Here is a 20,169-nt window from a genome sequence, read left to right on the forward strand (position 1 = left end):
TATGTGTGTGTGTGTGCATGCACTCACGCTCATATTACACTTTCCTTCTCAGTTTGCTTTCTTAATGATAACAAAAATAATATAGGCTCACTTTAGAAATTTGACTCCTTTTAGGCCAGGCGCAGTGGCTCAAGCCTGTAATCCCAGCACTTTGGGAGGCCGAGGCGGATGGATCACGAGGTCAAGAGATCGAGACCATCCTGGTCAACAAGATGAAACCCCGTCTCTACTAAAAATATAAAAAAAATTAGCTGGGCAGGGTGGCACATGCCTGTAATCCCAGCTACTCAGGAGGCTGAGGCAGGAGAGTTGCCTGAACCCAGGAGGTGGAGGTTGCAGTGAGCTGAGATCGTGCCATTGCACTCCAGCCTGGGTAACAAGAGCAAAACTCCATCTCAAAAAAGAAAAAAAAAAGAAATTTGACTCCTTTTTTACATTAAGCATCTCTTTCTCTTAAAATCCGGAAAAATTAAACAGAAAAGGTTGAAGAAGTGTTGGAAAGTATAATCAAGCAGGAATAACTGCCCATAATTCCACTTATCTTAACATTTGAGGATATTCCCTTCAGATGTTTCATTTTATGTTATTATGTAGTTGAGTGTGCTGTGTGTGCATATAAATAATTTCATAGGACTGTTGTGAAGATAGAATAAAGTATTTAAAGCTCTAAAGTGTGTGATAAATATCAACCATTCAATAATTCTCAGCTATCATAGTTATCTTTGTTACCTTCTATATGCTGAGCATTTTTCCAAGTAATCAAAAAGTCATCATAAGCATTATTATTTAATGACAGCATAATATCCTATAATTATGGAAATACCATAGTTTACTTTTCCTTTCCTTGTATTTGAACACTTAGGATAATTTCAGAATTATCCTATCATAAATAACACATCCCTGAATATTTGTTAACATAAATTTGTCTGTGCATTTCTAATTAGTCTTTGGAATTGATTCTTAGAACGAGAAGTACTGAGCCAAAGTGCTTGAATGTTTTCTAAGATCTTTGATGGACATATTGCCAAATCGCTTTCTAGATATTTGGCTTACCTTTTTACTTTCATTTACTTTCACTCTTGACTAGTAATAAATTAAGGATGTATGTCAGAAAACCCACTCAACTCTTAAGGATTGCCTTTTTAAAAAGATCATTAATTTTCCCAGAGGAAGTGGTTTATAATTTTTTTTCCCATGAGACAGGATCTCACTCTGTCACTCAGGCTGGAGTGTAGTGGTTTGATGAGCTTTTGGGCTCAAGCAATCTCACCTCAGCCTCCTGCATAGCTGAGACATAGGCATGTGCCATCATATGCAGCTAATTTTTTAATTTTTTGTAGAGATGGGGTCTTGCTATGTTGCCCAGGCTGGTTTCAAACTCCTTGGCTTCCCAGAATGCTGGGATTATGGGCATGAGCCACTGTGCACAGCCTATAATTTTTTTTTTTTTTTTTTTTTGAGACAGAGTCTTGCCCTGTCACCAGGCTGGAGTGCAATGGTGCAATCTCAGCTTACTGCAACCTCCACCTTCTGGGTTCAAGCCATTCTCCTGCCTCAGCCTCCCGTTTAGCTGAGACTACAGGCACGTGCCACCACACCAAGCTAATTTTTATAGTTTTAGTAGAGATGGGGTTTCACCATGTTGGCCAGGATGGTCTCAATCTCTTGACCTCGTGATCTACCCACCTTGGTCTCCCAAAGTGCTGGGATTACAGGTGTGAGCCACCATGCCTGGCCAATTTTTAATTAACTTTCTCTTGAGTCATTTGTATTTCTTCTTTTTAAACACATATTTTTACTTTGCCCGTTTATCTAAATTGAAATTCCTGCAGTTTTCTTGTAAAGTAGTGTGACTCCTTTATGTATGAAGGTATTTAATTTTTGCTGTGTCACATTTGTTCAGGTAGTTCCTTAAATTTTTTTTCTTTCTTTTCTGATGGTTTTAACAATTCAAATTAATTGGTGTTTTTCTAATTTTTCCATTGCTTTTGAGCTAAGAAAATCCTCTCTGTTCATAAATTTATATCTTTTCTCTTAATTTATGTTGTTAAACATTTATATTTAACTCTTCTTTTTTCTTTAAGAAACAGGGTCTTGCTGTGTTACCCAGGCTGGCCTCAAAAACCTGAGGTCAAATGATCCTCCCACCTCAGCCTCCTGCATAATTAAGACTGTGGGTGTGTTCCATCATGCCTGGCTTAAATTTAACTCTTTAACACCCTAGAAATATATTTTTCTTCATGGGATGAGGTAATCTCAGTATTTTCCCCTGCGTATAGCAGTTTTCTTCTATTAAGTATTTACTACATTATATTATAATTATTTTTCTAAATTTTTCTTCTTTGTAAAACCTGTTTTCATCTTTTTAATTTTTATTCCCAGAAGCTAGCACAGTGCCTGTCACATCATAGGCAAATATTTGATAAATAAAAGAAATATACAGTTATATATAATCTGTTCTGATTTTTTTTTTTTTTTTTTTTGAGACTGAGTCTCTCTGTCGCCCGGCTGGAGTACAGCAGTAGCATAATCTTGGCTCACCAGAATCTCTGCCTCCTGGGTTTAAGTCATTCTCCTGCCTCAGCCTCCCAAGTAGCTGGGATTACAGGCACCTCCCACCGTGCCTGGCTAATTTTTGTATTTTTAGTAGAGCTGAGGTTTCACTATGTTGGCCAGGATGCTCTTGATCTCCTGACCTCATGATCCAGCCACCTTGGCCTCCAAAAGTGCTGGGATTACAGGCGAGCCACCGTACCTGGCCTGTCCTGAAATTTTTTTTTTTTTAAGAACGGGGTCTCACTGTATTGCCCAGGCAGGTCTCAAACTCCTGGGCTCAAGCTATCCTCCCGCCTCTGCCTCCCTAAGAGCTGGGATTACAGGCGTGAGCCACAGTGCCTGGCCTGAAATATTTTTAAACGTACAAGTCATTCATCATCTGTTCTTACAGATGATTTAAAAACCCTTAAGAGAGATATTTTAGAAGTTTTAATTTCTAGTTAGTCCATATTTCAGAGCATCATTAGAATGAATTGGAGTGGTCTGGCCACAGGGAACTGCATGAAAATGATTTCTACCTGTAAGCTCAGTTTGTGTTTTGTAGTAGGAGATGTGTCTCCCCAATAACCACAACCTCTGTTCCTGTTATTTAAGCCATCCTCTTACTGTACAGTTCCCAAAACCTCTCCTACCCCACCTAAAAACAATAAATATAAATGTACATTTTTGGCCGGGCACGGTATCTCACACCTATTAATCCCAGCACTTTGGGAGGCTGTTATAGATGGATCACCTGAGGTCAGGAGTTCAAGACCAGCCTGGCCAACACGGCATGAAACCCCATCTCTCCAAGAAATACAAAAACTAGCTGGGCATGATGGTGGGTGCCTGTAATCCCAGCCACTCAGGAGGCTGAGGCAGGAGAATTGGTTAAACCTGGGAGGCGGAGGTTGCAGTGAGCCAAGATGGTGCCATTGCACTTCAGCCTGGGTGACAGAGCAAGAGACGCCATCCCAAAAAAATAAATAAATGCACGTTTGGTGTTCAGAATACTGAAATGAACACTGTTTAAGTAATGACACTCATATATGTTCAAACTTGACATTTCATCTGAGTTCTATTCTCCTATTTTCAACTGCTTTCTAGACATCCACTTACCTGTACTTATCAATGGTACTTCAAACCCAACAATTTCAGAACTAAAATCCTATTCACTCTTATCTTGCTGCTTATTCTGTCTACCCATCCCTCCTCCTTTCCAACCTCAGATCTTGTTTCCTACTCTGTGTTTTCTAGTTTGGATATTTTACCACAGTAGCCAAGATAAAAATCTCTTGTTCTCTACTCCCTAACCCTGTGTACTTAATCAGTCACCCTCTCTTACTGGTTTTGTCTTCAAAATATCTTTCCTTTTCTCTCTCCCCTATCTTCACTACCACTGTCTATCCTCATACTCACTGATCTGGACAACTGCCATAACCTCTTACCCGGGTGGCCTCCCAGCTTCCATTCCCCCACTTCCAACTATGTCCTACCTGACTGATTTTTATATAGGGAAAAGATTCCCCTCACCCCTAGAAATTCAGAGTCACTGAACTGAGGGTAGGGCTTGGGTATCTTATCTTACAGATGATTCCTGTGCACACTCCTGATGAAAGACCAATGTCTGCAAGATTCTGGAATGAGCTTTTATTATTATTTTTTTTTTTTGAGACGGAGTTTCGCTCTTGTTACCCAGGCTGGAGTGCAATGGCGCAATCTCGGCTCACCGCAACCTCCACCCCCTGGGTTCAGGCAATTCTCCTGCCTCAGCCTCCTGAGTAGCTGGGATTACAGGCACGCACCACCGTGCCCAGCTAATTTTTTGTAATTTTTTTTAGTAGAGACGGGGTTTCACCATGTTGACCAGGATGGTCTCGATCTGTTGACCTGGTGATCCACCCGCCTCGGCCTCCCAAAGTGCTGGGATTACAGGCTTGAGCCACCGCGCCCGGCCTGGAGTGAGCTTTTAAAATGATGTGATAGTCACATTGGTTTTTGTCTGATATTCACTGCTTCCCCTATTGCTTGCAACGTAAAGTCCACATCTCTTACCTTCTGATAGGGCAAGCTGCTCTCACATCCTGGCTGTCCTCTACCTTTTCAGATGTGTTTCCAGCTACTCCCTTTCAGGTGCCTTTGAGTCAAATAAGTAAGTTAGACCCGATTTGACATGTATTTTTGGATTTTTATGCCACTTTACATACCATTTCTATCTAGGGTTCCCTTAATGCTTTTTCTGTATCTGGAAAACTCTTCTCAATAGTGCCTCCTCTCTGAGGCCTTCCTTGACTATTCTTGACACTCGTTCCTCCAGGCAGAAGTACCTGATCTTCATCTGTGACTCTCAGCACTTGGCCTATCAGTCGTCCCTCGGTATCCATGGGGGTTGGAAACCTAAGGATGCTCAAGTCCCTGAAATAAAACGGCATAGTATTCGCATGTAACCTATGTGCATCTTCCCATATACTTCAAGTCATCTCTAGAGTACTTGTAATACCTAATACAATGCCTACACATCACTTCTTCACAAGGATTCAGTGTTGTAGTCAGCACATGGTGAATTCAAGTTTTGCTTTTTAGAACTTTGTGGAACTTTTTTTTCTGTATAGTTTTCTTCTGCAGTTGGTTGAACCCACAGACATGGAGGGCTGACCATACTTCATTGCTGCACTCAATACATGGCATTGTGATGATTTGTTTGCATATTTGTCTCCATCTGTATACAGTTAGGTCACTGAAATAAAGATAGTCTTACTTTTATCAGTAGGCACACAGTAACAGTGACTCTTTCCCTTTGATTAAGAAGTACCAAATTCTTGGCCGGGCATGGTGGCTCATGCCTGTAATCCCAGCACTTTGGAAGGCTGAGGTGGGCAGATCACGAGGTCAAGAGATCGAGACCATCCTGGCCAACATTATAAAACCTCATCTCTACTAAAAATACAAAAATTAGCCAGGTGTGGTGGCACACGCCTGTAGTCCCAGCTACTTGGGAGGCTGAGGCAGCAGAATTGCTTGAACCTGGGAGGCAGAGGTTGCAGTGAGCCAAGAGCTGAGATCATGCCACTGCATTCCAGCCTGGTGACTGAGACTTCATCTCAAAACAAATAAACAAAAAAGAAGTACCAAATTCTTGCCAAGTATTTTAAAAACCACCTCTACTAACTAGCAGATACCTTCTACCTCTATCATCATCTTCTTCTATCCCATCAAAAAAATGGTATGTCTTGTTAACAAAGAAGGAGCCTCCCAAATTTCTGGACCAAGCTGTGGATGGTGGCCATTTTGGTATCATGAAACTCATTAGTGCCTGTACCTTGCTGAGATCTGTACCAAAGGCAAATACAGAATATCTGGTGACATGCTTAAGGCATTCAGCTAGTTTTAAATGTTAAAGATCAACAAAACCAATCTCATAAGTTGTGCCAATTCTGTTTTTTTAAGTTTCTATAATTTGTAGCATTAATGTCTGCTCTACACCTGGAAATACTCTTTTCAGTTATGTCTTGCAAGAACCATGAAGGTTTTGTATGTTTGTTTGAGCCAGAAGTCATTTTTAGTTTTTTTTTTTTTTTTTTTTTTTTTGAGATAGGGTCTTGCTCGGTCACCCAAAGCTGGAGTGCAGTGATGCGATCACAGTTCACTGTAGCCTTCACCTCCCAGGCTCAAATGGTCCTCTCACCTCTGCTTCCTGAGTAGCTAGGACTGCAGCACATGCCACCATGCCAGACTGATTTTTATTTTTTATTTTTTTGAGATAGGATCTCACTCTGTTACCCAGCCTGTAGTGCAGTGGCACAATCTCAGTTTACTGCAGCCTTGACTTCCCTGGGCTCAGGTGATCCTCCCACCTTAGCCTCCTGAGTAGCTGGGACTATGAGTGTGCACAACCATGCCAAGCTAATTTTTGTACTTTTTTTGTAGAGGTGGAGTTTCACTATGTTAGCCAGGCTGGTCTCGAACTCCTGGGCTCAAGCCATCCACCTGCCTTGGCCTCCCAAAGTGCTAGTTTTACAGATGTAAGCCACTGTGCCCAGTCAGCAGGCTAATTTTTTTTTAAAAGTCTGGAGAGACAATGTCTCACTATATTCCCAAGGCCATGTTACACCTTTTAAGAATACATCCGAGCTGTTGGCTTTCATGGTGAGTTGTGGTCAAGACCTTTAAGTTTGCAAGTGCTTCTTTCATTTTGAACTGCAGACATATACCTGTCTCTCTAGCAAAACATGTTAGGTGTTCAGAAAGACTATGACATTTGGGGGTCAGTTACGATTCCTTTATAGTTTGTGATATAACCATTACTGTCTGGTTTTGAATATTAGAGAAGAGGCTTTGATATTTGTGCTATAATTGCTGAACATGATATATACCAAGAGAAATTGATGATGATAAAGATGTTTGTGGTATCAGACCAAACAAGTTGTTACAAATCATGAAATTTTATTGCATGGATTTATGTTTAGGAATTAGAATTTTTTATTCTCATTTTTTCTCTGAAAATACCAGAAAGAAAATTGAATGCAGTGATATCTTTAATACTGAAATATAACAGGTGGCCGGGCATGTTGGCTCACACCTATAATCTTAGCACTTTGGGAGGTTGAGCTGGGAGGCTCACTTGAACTCAGAAGTTCAAGACCAGCCTGGGCAACATAGTGAGACTTTGTCTCTATTATTTGTTAAAATTTAAAAATATATATATAGCAAGTAACTGTATTCTGTAAGCAACATGAAATGTCTTTATCTTCTTTTGGAAATAGACTGCTAATAATATTACATTAAAGAAGAAAAGCCCATTCTGTTTCCAGGACGGACCAGAAGGCTGTTGTGCAGGATTTGATTCGTTCATAGGGATCGTCTCTGTTTCAGTTGGACAATTGACATAAAAGAACCTGCAAAAACATAAATTTGAGACTGAATGTAAGCTAATCTCTGTGTTCACTTCCATCATTAGTCAACCTAAAACAATTGATTAATTGATTATAACTCAGCACAGCCACCAGCATTAATAGGCTTGGAAGTTTGAGGCACCATTGAATATCTGTCTGAAGACACGTAGTCAGATAAATAACTTGGAATTGACTCCTAGCCCAGAGAGGCGTATTTCAATTCTAAATGTCTTACTTAGGGACATGTCTTACTTAGGGACATGTCACACAAAGAGAGGAATGTAGAACCATAAGCGTAGTACTATGGCTTAAAAATCAAGAGCTCTGGCCGGGCGCGGTGGCTCAAGCCTGTAATCCCAGCACTTTGGGAGGCCGAGGCGGGTGGATCACAAGGTCGAGAGATCGAGACCAACCTGGTCAACATGGTGAAACCCCGTCTCTACTAAAATACAAAAAATTAGCTGGGCATGGTGGCGCATGCCTGTAATCCCAGCTACTCAGGAGGCTGAGGCAGGAGAATTGCCTGAACCCAGGAGGCGGAGGTTGCGGTGAGCCGAGATCGCGCCATTGCACTCCAGCCTGGGTAACAAGAGCGAAACTCCGTCTCAAAAAAAAAAAAAAAAAAAATCAAGAGCTCTAAATCTGTTCACTGCAAATTACTTTCCATCTCGGATCCTCTCCTTTAAATGAGAAAAAGGAGTGCGTAGATAGATGGAGAGAGGAAGAGATCCTTCTTTAACCTCTAGGTTCCTTGGCTCTCCCTGAAATATTTCCCCTTGAGCTTTTATTTGAACATACTGTGAAACCTGCATAACAATAAAAGCTGTGATTTATTAATATTCACCAAGAATTACTAAGTATAACCTCTCAAAAAACATATTACACAATTAACTGTCCTTAAATGGAAGGAGAAACCAGAAGGTAGTTAGTTCCCAAGCACCTAAATATGAGAGAAGGACTTTCAGCTTCACTTTTATGCTTTTGATGGACAAATCTGAGAAGTATAATCATGCATAACTTAACAGTGGGGGATACATTCTGAGAAATGCTTTGTTGGGAAATTTTATGTTAACATCTTAGAGTGTAGTTACACATACCTACATGGTTCATCCTGCTGCATACCTAGGCTACACCATACAGCCTAGGTATGCAGCAGGCAAAACAACCTAGGCTTGTGTAAGTACACTCTATACATGTATGTAGCCTCCTTGGCTACAGACCTGTATGACATGTGACTGTACCAAATACTAGAGGCAGCTGTTATACAAGGGTATTTGTGTATCTAAACATAGAAAAGGTATAGTAGAAATACAGTATTATAATCTGTTATAATAATATATGGTTTGTCATTGACCTAAACATCATTATGCGGCACATGACTGTACTTCTTCCAGTTTAAAAGAGGAAGTGAGAGATTTTCCACAAGTATTTAGCAATAGTCATGTGGTTCCAGATGCAAGACAGAAACTTTTTGTAGCTGAACCTGGTAGGGAGGGAGAGGGCTTGAGGAATGGCTGGAAGGCAAAATACCAGGCTCCTTTTGAGAAGCTTGAATTCATTCCTTCAGGACTTTCACAAGAAGGAGAAATGGACAGACCTGAGTCCAGAAAACCTGCAACTAAAGACAAATTACCAAAAGTGCTAACTTTCAAGTTTAAATTTGGATTAGTGGTTATAAAAGACAACATTCTAACTAGAGTATAGGTGTAAAATTTGGATTTGTTGTTAAGATTCTAGTAGATAATTAATAAAAGTTTCTTCCAGAGTCTTATTTTTGAATGTGGTATTTAACAGTTTGTTTTGGTTAAAAGTTGACAAACTAAGTCTGAGGGAAAGCAGTGAGCTCTAACCAAATCTCAGGAACAGCATGCACCTCGATGCTATGACGTTTGTCATATACGATGAATGCCAGACATCTAGTCATCTTGTACCTAAAATGTAGAGAAATTCACTAAGTGGCAGAATTTAAAATTTTATGTACTAAAACTACAAAGCAAAAGCCACTGAAGTGGTGTAGTAGTGTGTTTGCGCCCTGTAGTAGTGTGTTTATAATCAGTTGCTTCTGGTACCCACAGCTCAGTGGTCCTGTGGCTTTGTGAGCAAGAACCTCCTTTGCTGAATTTACTTAGGCCTGAAGTATTGATTTCTGCTCCACTCCCCGTGGGTCCCACTGTGCTTATCTCAAATGATGGTTGGTCCCTTTGCTCTTATCACCCTTATTGGCGTTTCCCTTTTTTCCCCTAGTTGGTAATTATTAATATAAGGTAATGTCTTTTCTTTCAGTCCTCCTCGCCCTCTGACTAATATGAATGACACCGTGGTTAGCCACATGTCCTCTGGAGTGCCCACTCCCACCAAGAGGTAAGTATGTCTTGTGCCTTCGACTTGGGTATTGGCCTCTGCTACTGATTTGCAATGCACTCATCAGAAATGAGGTCTGAGAAGCACATTGTTCCACAGGGCGGAAAGGACTGGTTTGCGTTCTCTTCCTTTGACTGTCTTTTAGTCTTAATTTCAACTTTTTATTTTCCTTTTTTCCCCTCAGTAACTCACAAATATAGCAATTGAAGTTTGGCTTTCAGTGGTGCCTCAGGTGGAAACTTCGTTTGTGACAAGCAGTGATGACAGTGTCAGAGCCAATTAGGCATGTTTCAGATCTGTTTTTTAACCTTAAACAATATTTTGATAGTCATGAGTTTCAACAGTTTTTTTGCCTTTGAATTCTTTAAGTGTCAAAGATCATTTTTGCTCTTTGATTAGACTGTGTAAATTGAATGAATTCCTTATAAAATTTAATCCTAAATCATTCTGTGTATAATTTATAAATATTTAAGTTGAAAAGCCTGAGTCTCTCCCTTTCGGTTATGCAAGGAGTTTGCTTTAGGGGCCTTCAAGGAATGAGCACTATGTACTTTCTTCTCTATTTAATTTGCTCTTCTCCCAAATTCTCTCAGGCGGGACTTAAAAGAACTGTATAAAATGGCTTTCTATTTGGTATAAGCTGTTCCATGACCAGAGCAATGCAAAAACTCCCTCAAGGGCATGGCCATTAAAGAATTCTTTCTAACAGTCATCACTCAAAAACAAGAAAACCACAAAGACATTCCAGCCCACCCCCCAGTCCTTCCTGGAAAAAAAACACTTTGTGCCATATGTACCGATTGCTTTGGATTAATTTAGCTATAGAAACGCTATAGAAGTTTTGACTTAGTATATAGTGCTTAGACCCATGAAGTTTGTTCCCATTGGCTAGAACTCCCAGGACAGTGTTTCTCAAACTTGACTGATGAGAAGAATCATCTGGGTCCCTTGTTAAAAACAGATTTCTGGGACAACATCAGACCCAGTGAATTGGAATTTCTAAACATAGGATCTTGAGAAGCTACATTTTTATTCCAGCTGATTCTTATCATCAAGCAAGTTAGGGCAATAGCCTAACAAGGAAGCTAACGAGTAAAGTGTAGAACTACCCTGAAGAAAGAAGTTAGGAACTTAAATAACCAGAGTGGCTTGAAAATACATTACCCGCATGGAGACTCAGGACCTGACCAGGTAAGAGCGCTTACCTGCAGCCTTGTTAGGGCACTTTCCAGCAGTGAAACAGTCATGCCACTGTTTCTGGGCAGAGCTGAGTGGTGTAGGGCACCAGAGCATGGATTCTTGGCCAGACTCTGTCTGAGTTTGAATCCCGGTTCTTTGCTGACCTTGAAATGTTCTTGTCGTCAATTTTTATTTGTAGACATGGTCTCTCTCTCTGTCGCCCAGGCTGGAGTGCAGTGACCCAGTCTCAGCTCACTGGAACCTCCACCTCCTAGGTTCAAGTGATTCTTCTGCCTTATCCTCTCGAGTAGCTAGAAGTACAGGCACCTGCCATCACACCTGGCTAATGTTTGTTTTTTTTTTTTTTAATAGAGATGGGGTTTCACCATGTTGGCCAGACTGGTCTCAAACTCCTGATCTCAAGTGATCCAACCACCTTGGCCTCCTAAAGTGCTGGGATTACAAACAGGAGCCACCGCACCCAGCCTTGTCTTCAATTTTTTTTTCTAGAATGGGGACAAAAATAATATCTACCTTTTGGGGTTTATGTGAGGATTTAATATATTATTTTTATGCCTTAGGAAGCTGGAATGTGAGAACAAGTGAGGAAGAGACAGAATAATTTACCAGTAATGCCCTCTCAAGCAGGAAAGGAATTTCTGTGGATGAATACAAAGCAATTAAGCCTGTCCCACCTACCTGGATATTATGATAACCCTTGATGTCCTTGGACTTAAGTTCTTTATGTTAAACACTCAATAGAATTCAAACCAGACTCTAAATCAAAGATCTTTTCATTTCAAAACCAGGCAAATAAAGTAGAGTATTCAAAGAATTCAGGTCATAGTTTACATGCATAAGAATTATAAGAATACCGTCTCATTCAGTAGCATTTCCCATCTGAATTCTTCTCATCCTTTACTAGTTCTGTCACCTAAGTCACCTGAGTGCATGAGAGTGTACACCTTGGTGCGTGGTGACAAGGGCTACCATGTGTTATATGTGCTACATTCAGTGACCACAGCTGAGTATAGCCGCTAGAGGCTGTTAGAAGGAGGGCAGCTTTCTGGACAACGTTTTATTGCTTGAGAAAACTAAAGGGAGCAGTAATAATCAGAGCCACCTCTGTAGAGGACTGACCTTTAGGCTTGCTGTGTTATACCCCAGGCATAATTGTAAGTGGCCAGCTGTGATTGCCAGTCACAAAATAGTATATCTGTCATTTTTGAAAGCTGTTTCAGATAATCTATAGCCTGGATTAAGATTTCATCTTGGCTGGGCGTGATGGCTCACACTTGTAATCCCAGTGCTTTGGGAGGCCGAGGCAGGCGGATCACGAGGTCAGGAGATAGTGACTATGCTGGCTAACATGGTGAAACATCGTCTCTATTAAAAATATTTTTTTTAAAAATTAGCCGAGCATGGTGGCACACACCTGTAGTCCCAGCTACTCAGGAGGCTGAGGCAGGAGAATCACTTGAACCCGGGAGGTGGAGGTTGCAGTGAGCCAAGATTGTGCCACTGCCCTCCAGCCTGGGCGACAGAGAAAAAAAGATTTCATCTTAAAGTCAGCATTTCAGCCAGCACCTCTTTCTGGATGGAATTAGCCCACCCTAGAAGTAGTTATCGTAAGCTATCCGAGGGCTGACCAGCAGACCAAAGGCAGCCAAAGCCTAGACCAGAAAAGAAGGTTGAGCTCTGACCAATCAGGAAACACAATTACTTGAGTAGAGGCTACACAGAAACCAAATGCTTCTTCCCTACCAATAGAGTCCCCAGGATTGTAGGAGATTCCATTTATATTCAGTATGAAATTGTGATATACCATGTGGATACTAATTATCTAATTCATAGACTTGACTTTTCATGGCCCCAGTAACCAAACAGTGTAAATTTCTAGATAGTATTCTACTTGCATCCTTAAGGACTCCTCAGCTTTTCCTCCCTCCTCTGAATGTGGACAGACCTGTGTGGCCAGAGTCAAATGTAAGCCCGGAGCCCAGCACACCCTGCCCGCCACAGATCCTTACGAGGCCCAGACAGGAATCCTCATGGAGAGAGAACAGCTGCTCTCCAGAATAAGAGGTTTCTTTTAGAATTCATTCTAAGATGTAAATCACTGAATGAGACAAGAACATACACAGTGATAAAAATGCAGGAAAAATTTAAGTGCTCTAGTTCCTACCTTTTTAATGGGCAGTGCATATAAAAGTAGTGATAATCACAGTGGTCAAAAGTAATGCTATGTTAGTCCAAATAAAAGATGATCTGAATGCAAGCTTTACTTTTTACAGCAGACCTTTTAAATGGCAGAGATGCTGGCTATCATGTGAGATACCATAAATTATGTACCTGAGAGGTACTACTCTAGGGATTTGCCCTCCCTAATCTTTTACTCTCTCTAAATTGATATTTTATAACTGAAAAGAAATCTTGTCTTTGCCTTAGGCTAAATCGTTTCTTGAAATGTACTTTCTTTTAAAAGCATCTACATACTATATTTAAAAACAAACAAGAACAAATCTTTTCAAAGCTTTAAAACATAGGCTTACAACAGAGTGAGACCCCTCCCCTGTCTAATTTCCTCAGAGGCCTGCCTGTGTCTAGACCTTTTCTTCCCCAAGGTTCAGAATGTGAATTGTGTTCTACTCCTCTGTACTATTCTACTATTTTAAGTCACCTTCTATTCAGATGAATATGGAAAATGATGCTAATGTTTTTTTATTTGTACATGTCTTCTAAAGCTTTAGCTGTAATTATTTATGGATACTTAAAGTTTAACAATTCTGTGGGAATTTTATATAACTATGGAAGTAACAAAAACCTTCAGTATGCAACTCTGTGCTTTGTGCCTTCAGTTGGTATATTAATATTATATCTCCTTAGTTTCAAGTATTAACATCGAAACTTAAAAAGCAAAACCCACAAAGCAAAGGCAAAAAGCAGAAAGAGAATGGGAAGGAGAGTACACAGATCACAAAAGCAGCTGGGATGTCCCCAGGAGGCCCTTTTCTTCCAAGCTGCATCTCCATGTGCCGCCTCACTCCCTGCCACTGTGGAACAGCTGTTCCCAAGCTGCCGATGGCTCCGGACACACACCTGTCTACAGTCTTGCCTCTCCGGGGAGTGTGCTTTTTCTCCCTTGGATTAGAAAAACGCAAGGAAGGATTCTTGTGTCCTGGATTGCATTACTGCCCATCCTTGTGTGTATGTGAGGGGGCCATGCCCATTAGACCTAAAGCATCAGAGCAGAGAGAGAAGCATTTCCCTCAAAAAAGGGAACACTGTCATGAAAAGAGAGAAAAGATGCTGAGGCAGGAGGAACGCTTGAGCCCAGGAGTTTGAGGCTGCAGTGAGCTCTGATCACGCCCATGAATAGCCACTGCACCCTTTCTCTCTCAAAAAATAATAACGAAGGTCGTTAGCAGAGCATGGTTTTCTACCTAGCATGTAATTGTGTGCACACATGCACATACACAGACCTTCCCATACACATTTCCACTTCTAGAATTTTCCTTCTTCACATAAGGCAGCCCTCCATGTGTAACTGCGGATGCCCTCACACTTTTCCTGGGAGTCTTAGCCACCTCCGGTGAAAGGGACAACATTCAGGGTATCCAGTTTATACCCATTCATCTGAACCAGGCCTAGGTATGTCCTTTTGTGATCCATTAACCCATTAAACCATGAACCAAGTGATGCATTTGGAACACTCACACACTCTGTATACAAAGGTAAAGATATGCAAATAAGATAATTGCAATTTAAAGACGTAGGGAAAAGGAAAGTAACAGCATGGCATATTAAGCCACATTTGCAGTTTCATCCTGAAACACCACTAAAATGACAGCGAAGGGATTTTTTTTAAGTAAAAACTTGCAAGTACAAAGAAAAATGGAAGAGGAAACAATAGCAACAAAATTTTGGAAGCAGCCAACCAAATGAATGAGTGGTAATGAACTTAACAGAGAAAACTGGAACATAGAGGCTGAAAGTGAGAGAAGCCCAGAAGAAAGCCAACCCCAGGAATTAGAACACTCTGGAAACACAGATTCAGAATGATTGGCTTATCATCCCTGGAGAAGGTAAAAGGAGTCAGGAATTACAGCTATGGGCTTCTCTTTTCCGTGGCTTCTGAAAAAAACTATTTTATGTATTATATCACACCTCCCTTTGCATAGATGTGTTTTAGGAGAGGTCTTTTTTTCCCCTAGCACCTCACCTTTATTTCTCTTAACAAATAAAATAATATTCTCTCAAAAATAGAAATAATTCTTTGTATTCTGTTTTGTTCAGTTATTGATAATGTATTGACCTGAGACCTAATACCATCTTTGGATGGGAAACTGGTAAATATTATAGCCTGTAATTCGGAGTAGTCCTAATTGCTAGCACTTTTAGGGAAGGGTGAGATTTTATCATAGTGTATTTACTTTAATTTATACTTCATAAGAAAGAAAAGCAGTTTTTAAAAATCGGAAAATGCCATGGTGTAAATATTATTTCTGAACTGTAGAAACATGGCTGAACTAAGAGGTGAGTTGCAGTATAATAGCCCTCACATACCTCAGAGACACTGTGGCTTGCTCCCGGACTGTCGCAATCAAGTGAATATTGCCATCAAGTGAGTTACACAAACTTTTAAATTTCCCAGTACATGTAAAAGTTTTGCTTATACTATACTATGGCCTCATAAGTGTGCAATAGCAGTATGTATTTAAAAAGTACATACCTTAAAAAATATTGAACTGCTAGAAAATGCTAATGATCATCTAAGCCTTCAGCAAGTCCTAATCTTTTTGCTGGTGGAGGGTCTTGCCTCAGTGCTGATGGCTGCTGACTAATCAGGATGGTGGTTGCTGAATATTGGGATGGCTGTAGCAAATTCTTAAAATAAGACAGCAATGAAGCTTGTCCCCTTGGATGACTGTCCCATTCATGGAAGAGTTCTCCTGTAGCATGTGATGCTGTTTGATAGCATTTTACCCACAGTAGAACTTCTTTCAGAATTGTAGTCAGTTCTCTTAAACCCTGCTTTGTCAACTAAGTTTATATGATATTCTGAATCCTTGTTGTCATTTCAACAATGTTCACGGCATCTTAACCAGTAGATTCCATCTCAAGAAACCCCTTTCTTTGTTCATCCATAAGAAGCAACTTCTTACCTTTTCAAGTTTTATTATGAGATTGCAGCAGTTCAGTCACATCTTCAGGCTTCACATCTAATTCTAGTTCTCTTGTTGTTTCCACCCCATCTTCAGTTACTTCCTCTACTGAAGTCATGAACCCTTAGAAGTCCAGGAGGGTTAGAATCAACTTCTTCCAAACTCCTATTAATGTTTATTTTAACCTCCTTCTATGAATCACGAATGTCTTTTAATGGCATCTAGAATGGTGAATCCATTACAGAGGTTTTCAATTTATGTGGCAGCTGTAGTCTTACGAAATGTATTTCTTACATAATAAGACTTGAAAGTCAAACTACTTCTTGGCTGGGTGCAGTGCCTCACACTCAGCACTTTGGGAGGCTGAGGCAGGTGGATCACCTGAGGTCAGGAGTTCAAGACCAGCCTGACCAACATGGTGAAACCCCATCTCTACTAAAAATACAAAAATTAGCTGGGCCTGGTGGCACGTGCCTGTAATCCCAGCCACTTGGGAGGCTGAGACAGGAGAATCACTTGAACCCAAGAGGTGGAGGTTGCAGTGAGCCGAGATTGTCCCATTGCACTCCAGCCTGGGTAACAAGAGTGAAACTCCATCTAAAAAAAAAAAAAATAATTACTTCTTGATCCATGGGCTGCAAAATGAATGTTGTGTTAGCGGGTGTGAAAACAGCTTTCATCTCCCTGTATGTCTTTATCAGAGCTCTTAGATAACCATGTGCATTGTGAATGAATGAGCCATAAACCATGCTGTAAACAGATGTGCTGTCATCCAGGCTTTATTGTTCCATTTATGGAGCACAGGCAAGGTAAATTTAGCATAATTCTGAAAGGCCCTAAAATTTTCAGAATGGTAAATGAGCGTTGGGTTCAAGTTAAAATCACCAGTTGCATTAGCCCCAGCAAGAGAGTCAGCGTGTCCTCTGAAGCTTTAAAGCCAGGCATTGCCTTCTCCTCTCTAGCTATGAAAGCCCTAGATGGCATCTTCTTCCAACAGAAGCCTGTTTCATCTCATCAAAAATCTGCAGTTCTCTGTAGCTGCTTTCAGTGATCTGAGCTAGATCTTCTGGACAACTTGCTGCATCTTCTCCCTCAGCACTTGCTGCTTCACCTTGCGCCTTCATGCTGTGGAGATGGTTCTTTCCTTAAACCTCACGAACCAACCTCTCTTAGCTTCTAGCTCTTCTGCAGTTTGCTCACCTCTGTCAACCTACATAGAATTGAAGAGAGTCAGGACCTTCCTGGATAGACTTTGGCTTAAGGGAATGTTATGGCTGATTTGATCTATCCAGACCACTAAAACTTTATATCAACAATGAGACTGTTTTACTTTCTTATCAGTGGAGTAGCACTTTTAATTTTCTTCAAGAGCTTTTCCTTTGCATTCATAGCTTGGCTGTTTGGCACAAGAGGCCTCGCTTTCAGCCTGTCTCGGCTTTTGACATGTTTTCCTCACTAAGCTTAATTATTTCTAGCTTTTGATTTAAAGTGAGAGAGATGCAACTCTTCCTTTCACTTGAACGCTTAGACATCATAGTAGGGTTATGAATTGGCCTAATTTCAATATTGTTATGTCTTAGGGAATAGGGAGGCCTGAGAAGAGCAAGAGAGATGGTCAGTGAAACAGTCAGAACACATACTGATTGATTAAGTTGGCTATCTTATGTAGACATGGTTGGTGGTACTCCAAAACAGTTACAATAGTAACACCAAAGATGGCTGGTCACAGATCACCACACAGATATGATAGTAATGGAGAAGTTTGAAGTATTGCTAGAATTACCAAAATGTGGCTCAGAGACACCAGGTGACTACATGCTGCTGGAAAAATGGCACCAGTGGCCTTGCTCAACTCAGGGTTGCCACAAACCTTCAATTTGTGAAAAGCATGATAAAGCAAAGCACAATAAGACAAGGTATGCCTGTATTAAAATGGCTTTTTGACTGGGTGACAGGGTAAAGAGTTTATCTTGTTATCTACAGAATACAGAAGAATGACAAAAATCACTATTTTTTGTTTGTTTAAGACAAAAAAAAGTTGGGGGAAACTAAGAAAGGGAACAAAATGAAAGTGATCTAGTCAGAAACTATCCATATATGGACTCAGTGCACGATTCTCTTCCTACCTGTGAAATGAGAAAAACAGAGTGTGTTAGAAAAGCAAGAATTAATGAGGGTTTCAGCAAACAACTAGCATGTATGAAGTCTTTATGAGACTCTCACCAAGTCAACACAAGAATAGTTTTTTTTCTCCTGCTTTTTTTTTTAAGACAGAAAAGCAGAGTAATTGAAAATTAACACATAATCTTAGAGAACTGCAAGGTCCTTGGTGTTGGCAGATGTCCAAAGCATGTCTGACAGCCTGGGCAGACTGCCAGTTTTCAGCTGCTTCTGGGTTGGGATTAGATTCCATTTCCAATCAAGCATTTAAGGTAAAGCCTTTCACCAGTTCTAACTCAGATTAGTACAAACAGAAAGTTTGAGTATTTCCATGTCTGTACTTAAAAACCTTAGTTTGAAAAATAGAAGCTGACAGAAGCATAGTAACTAGTAGTTTGTTTCTTCTTATTGGACTGAGGCTTGAGGTCCTGAGCATGACCAAGCATCACATCCATCAGAGACTGTCGGCAGAGCCAAGTGGAAGGAGCACGTTTGGGGGAAAGATTGCGAGTGCAGTGTTGTCATGTTCAGATTGAGATGCTTGTGGGGTGCTGGGAGTGAAGACAGGCTTTGTAAATTTTGGATGTGGGTGGTGTGAGGAAAAGTGGGGGTAATTTTCAGATTTCTTCCTGGCTTGAGTAAAGGGACCTTTCATCAAAACACGAGAGGAGGATTTGTGCCAGAAGAAGTAGGTTGGGACCAGACCATCATTTTTGTCATCCACATTCTTCCAGCAAATCTCACATTCACACCAGGGGATACAGATACTTAGACCCAACAAATGACCAGGAGAACCTAAGATGTACACATGGCACACACTGCTTTTCTCTCTACCAGCCCCCACAGCATACTCGCTCCCTCTCTCGCTATATAATGTCTCTGTCTCTCTCTGTTTCTGAAACACACATGAACACACACTTTTTAAAAACACATTTTTACACACACATGCTTTGGGGCTTTCACTTAAATACTTTTTTGACCTTATCTCCTAAGAAGCTGACTCAGTGTAGCTGCTACGGTCAAACGATGGTGATGAACCACAGCCTGGCTCGTAGAAGAAACATTTCCGAATGCTGGAATTCCCCTGGTGATCCAGCCTAGACCTACTATATTTAACCAGAGATTTTTTTCATTCCTCTTGATATCAAACTATTAAAATATTTCAGCTCACTTCAGCTAGTAAAGCAAACACTTAAAGCAAATCAGTGCCATGGTACAGTTCTCAACTTTTTCATGGATCCTACTGGGGAATCTCCAGTCAACTCCCCACTTCACCCCTAATTTAGTACCACAGGGGTTTTTCTGAAATGCAAATCTGGTTATGTTATTACCCGGATTAAAAGTTTCCAGCAGCTCTTCTTTGCTACAGCACTGTCTAGTAGCATGGAAGTGTTCTGTGCTAACTAGTATGGGAGCCAACTAGCCACATGTGTCTGTTGATTACTTGAGATGTGACAGAGAAAATGAATCGTTAATATTATTGAGTGATTGACTGATTGATTGAAACAAGAGTTTCGCTCGTTACCCAGGCTGGAGTACAGTGGCGCGATCTCACCTTACTGCAACCTCCGCCTCCCGGTTTCAAGTGATTTACCTGCCTCAGCCTCCCTAGTAGCTGGGATTATAGGCATGCGCCACCATGCCTGGCTAATTTTTGTATTTTTAGTAAAGACGGGGTTTCACTTATTGGCCAGGGTGGTCTCAAACTTTGACCTCAGGTGATCTGCCTACCTCAGCCTCCCAAAGTGCTGGGATTACAGGCATGAGCCACTGCACCAAGCCTAATTTTATTTTATTGGAGTGAATTGGAATTTAAATAGCCAGGTGTAGCTGATGACCACACAGTTCTACAGGCTAAAGCCCTCATTCTTCTGTGT

At 40.8% G+C, this 20,169-nt stretch overlaps 1 protein-coding gene across 44 annotated transcripts in view; it reads left to right on the forward strand.

Annotated features, from left to right (window-relative positions):
• The window catches only part of DTNB (dystrobrevin beta), a 307,598-nt gene that overhangs the window by 198,800 nt on the left and 88,629 nt on the right, over positions 1-20,169 (forward strand). For all 44 annotated transcript variants that reach the window (XM_017964498.5, XM_035273002.3, XM_078349784.1 and 41 more), the window contains one exon: positions 9,711-9,788. In XM_017964498.5, the coding sequence (XP_017819987.1) occupies positions 9,711-9,788 (78 nt within the window). The remainder of the gene's footprint in view (positions 1-9,710; positions 9,789-20,169) is intronic.

Source organism: Callithrix jacchus, chromosome 14, assembly GCF_049354715.1.
Source record: "Callithrix jacchus isolate 240 chromosome 14, calJac240_pri, whole genome shotgun sequence".
Taxonomy (NCBI): domain Eukaryota; kingdom Metazoa; phylum Chordata; class Mammalia; order Primates; family Cebidae; genus Callithrix; species Callithrix jacchus.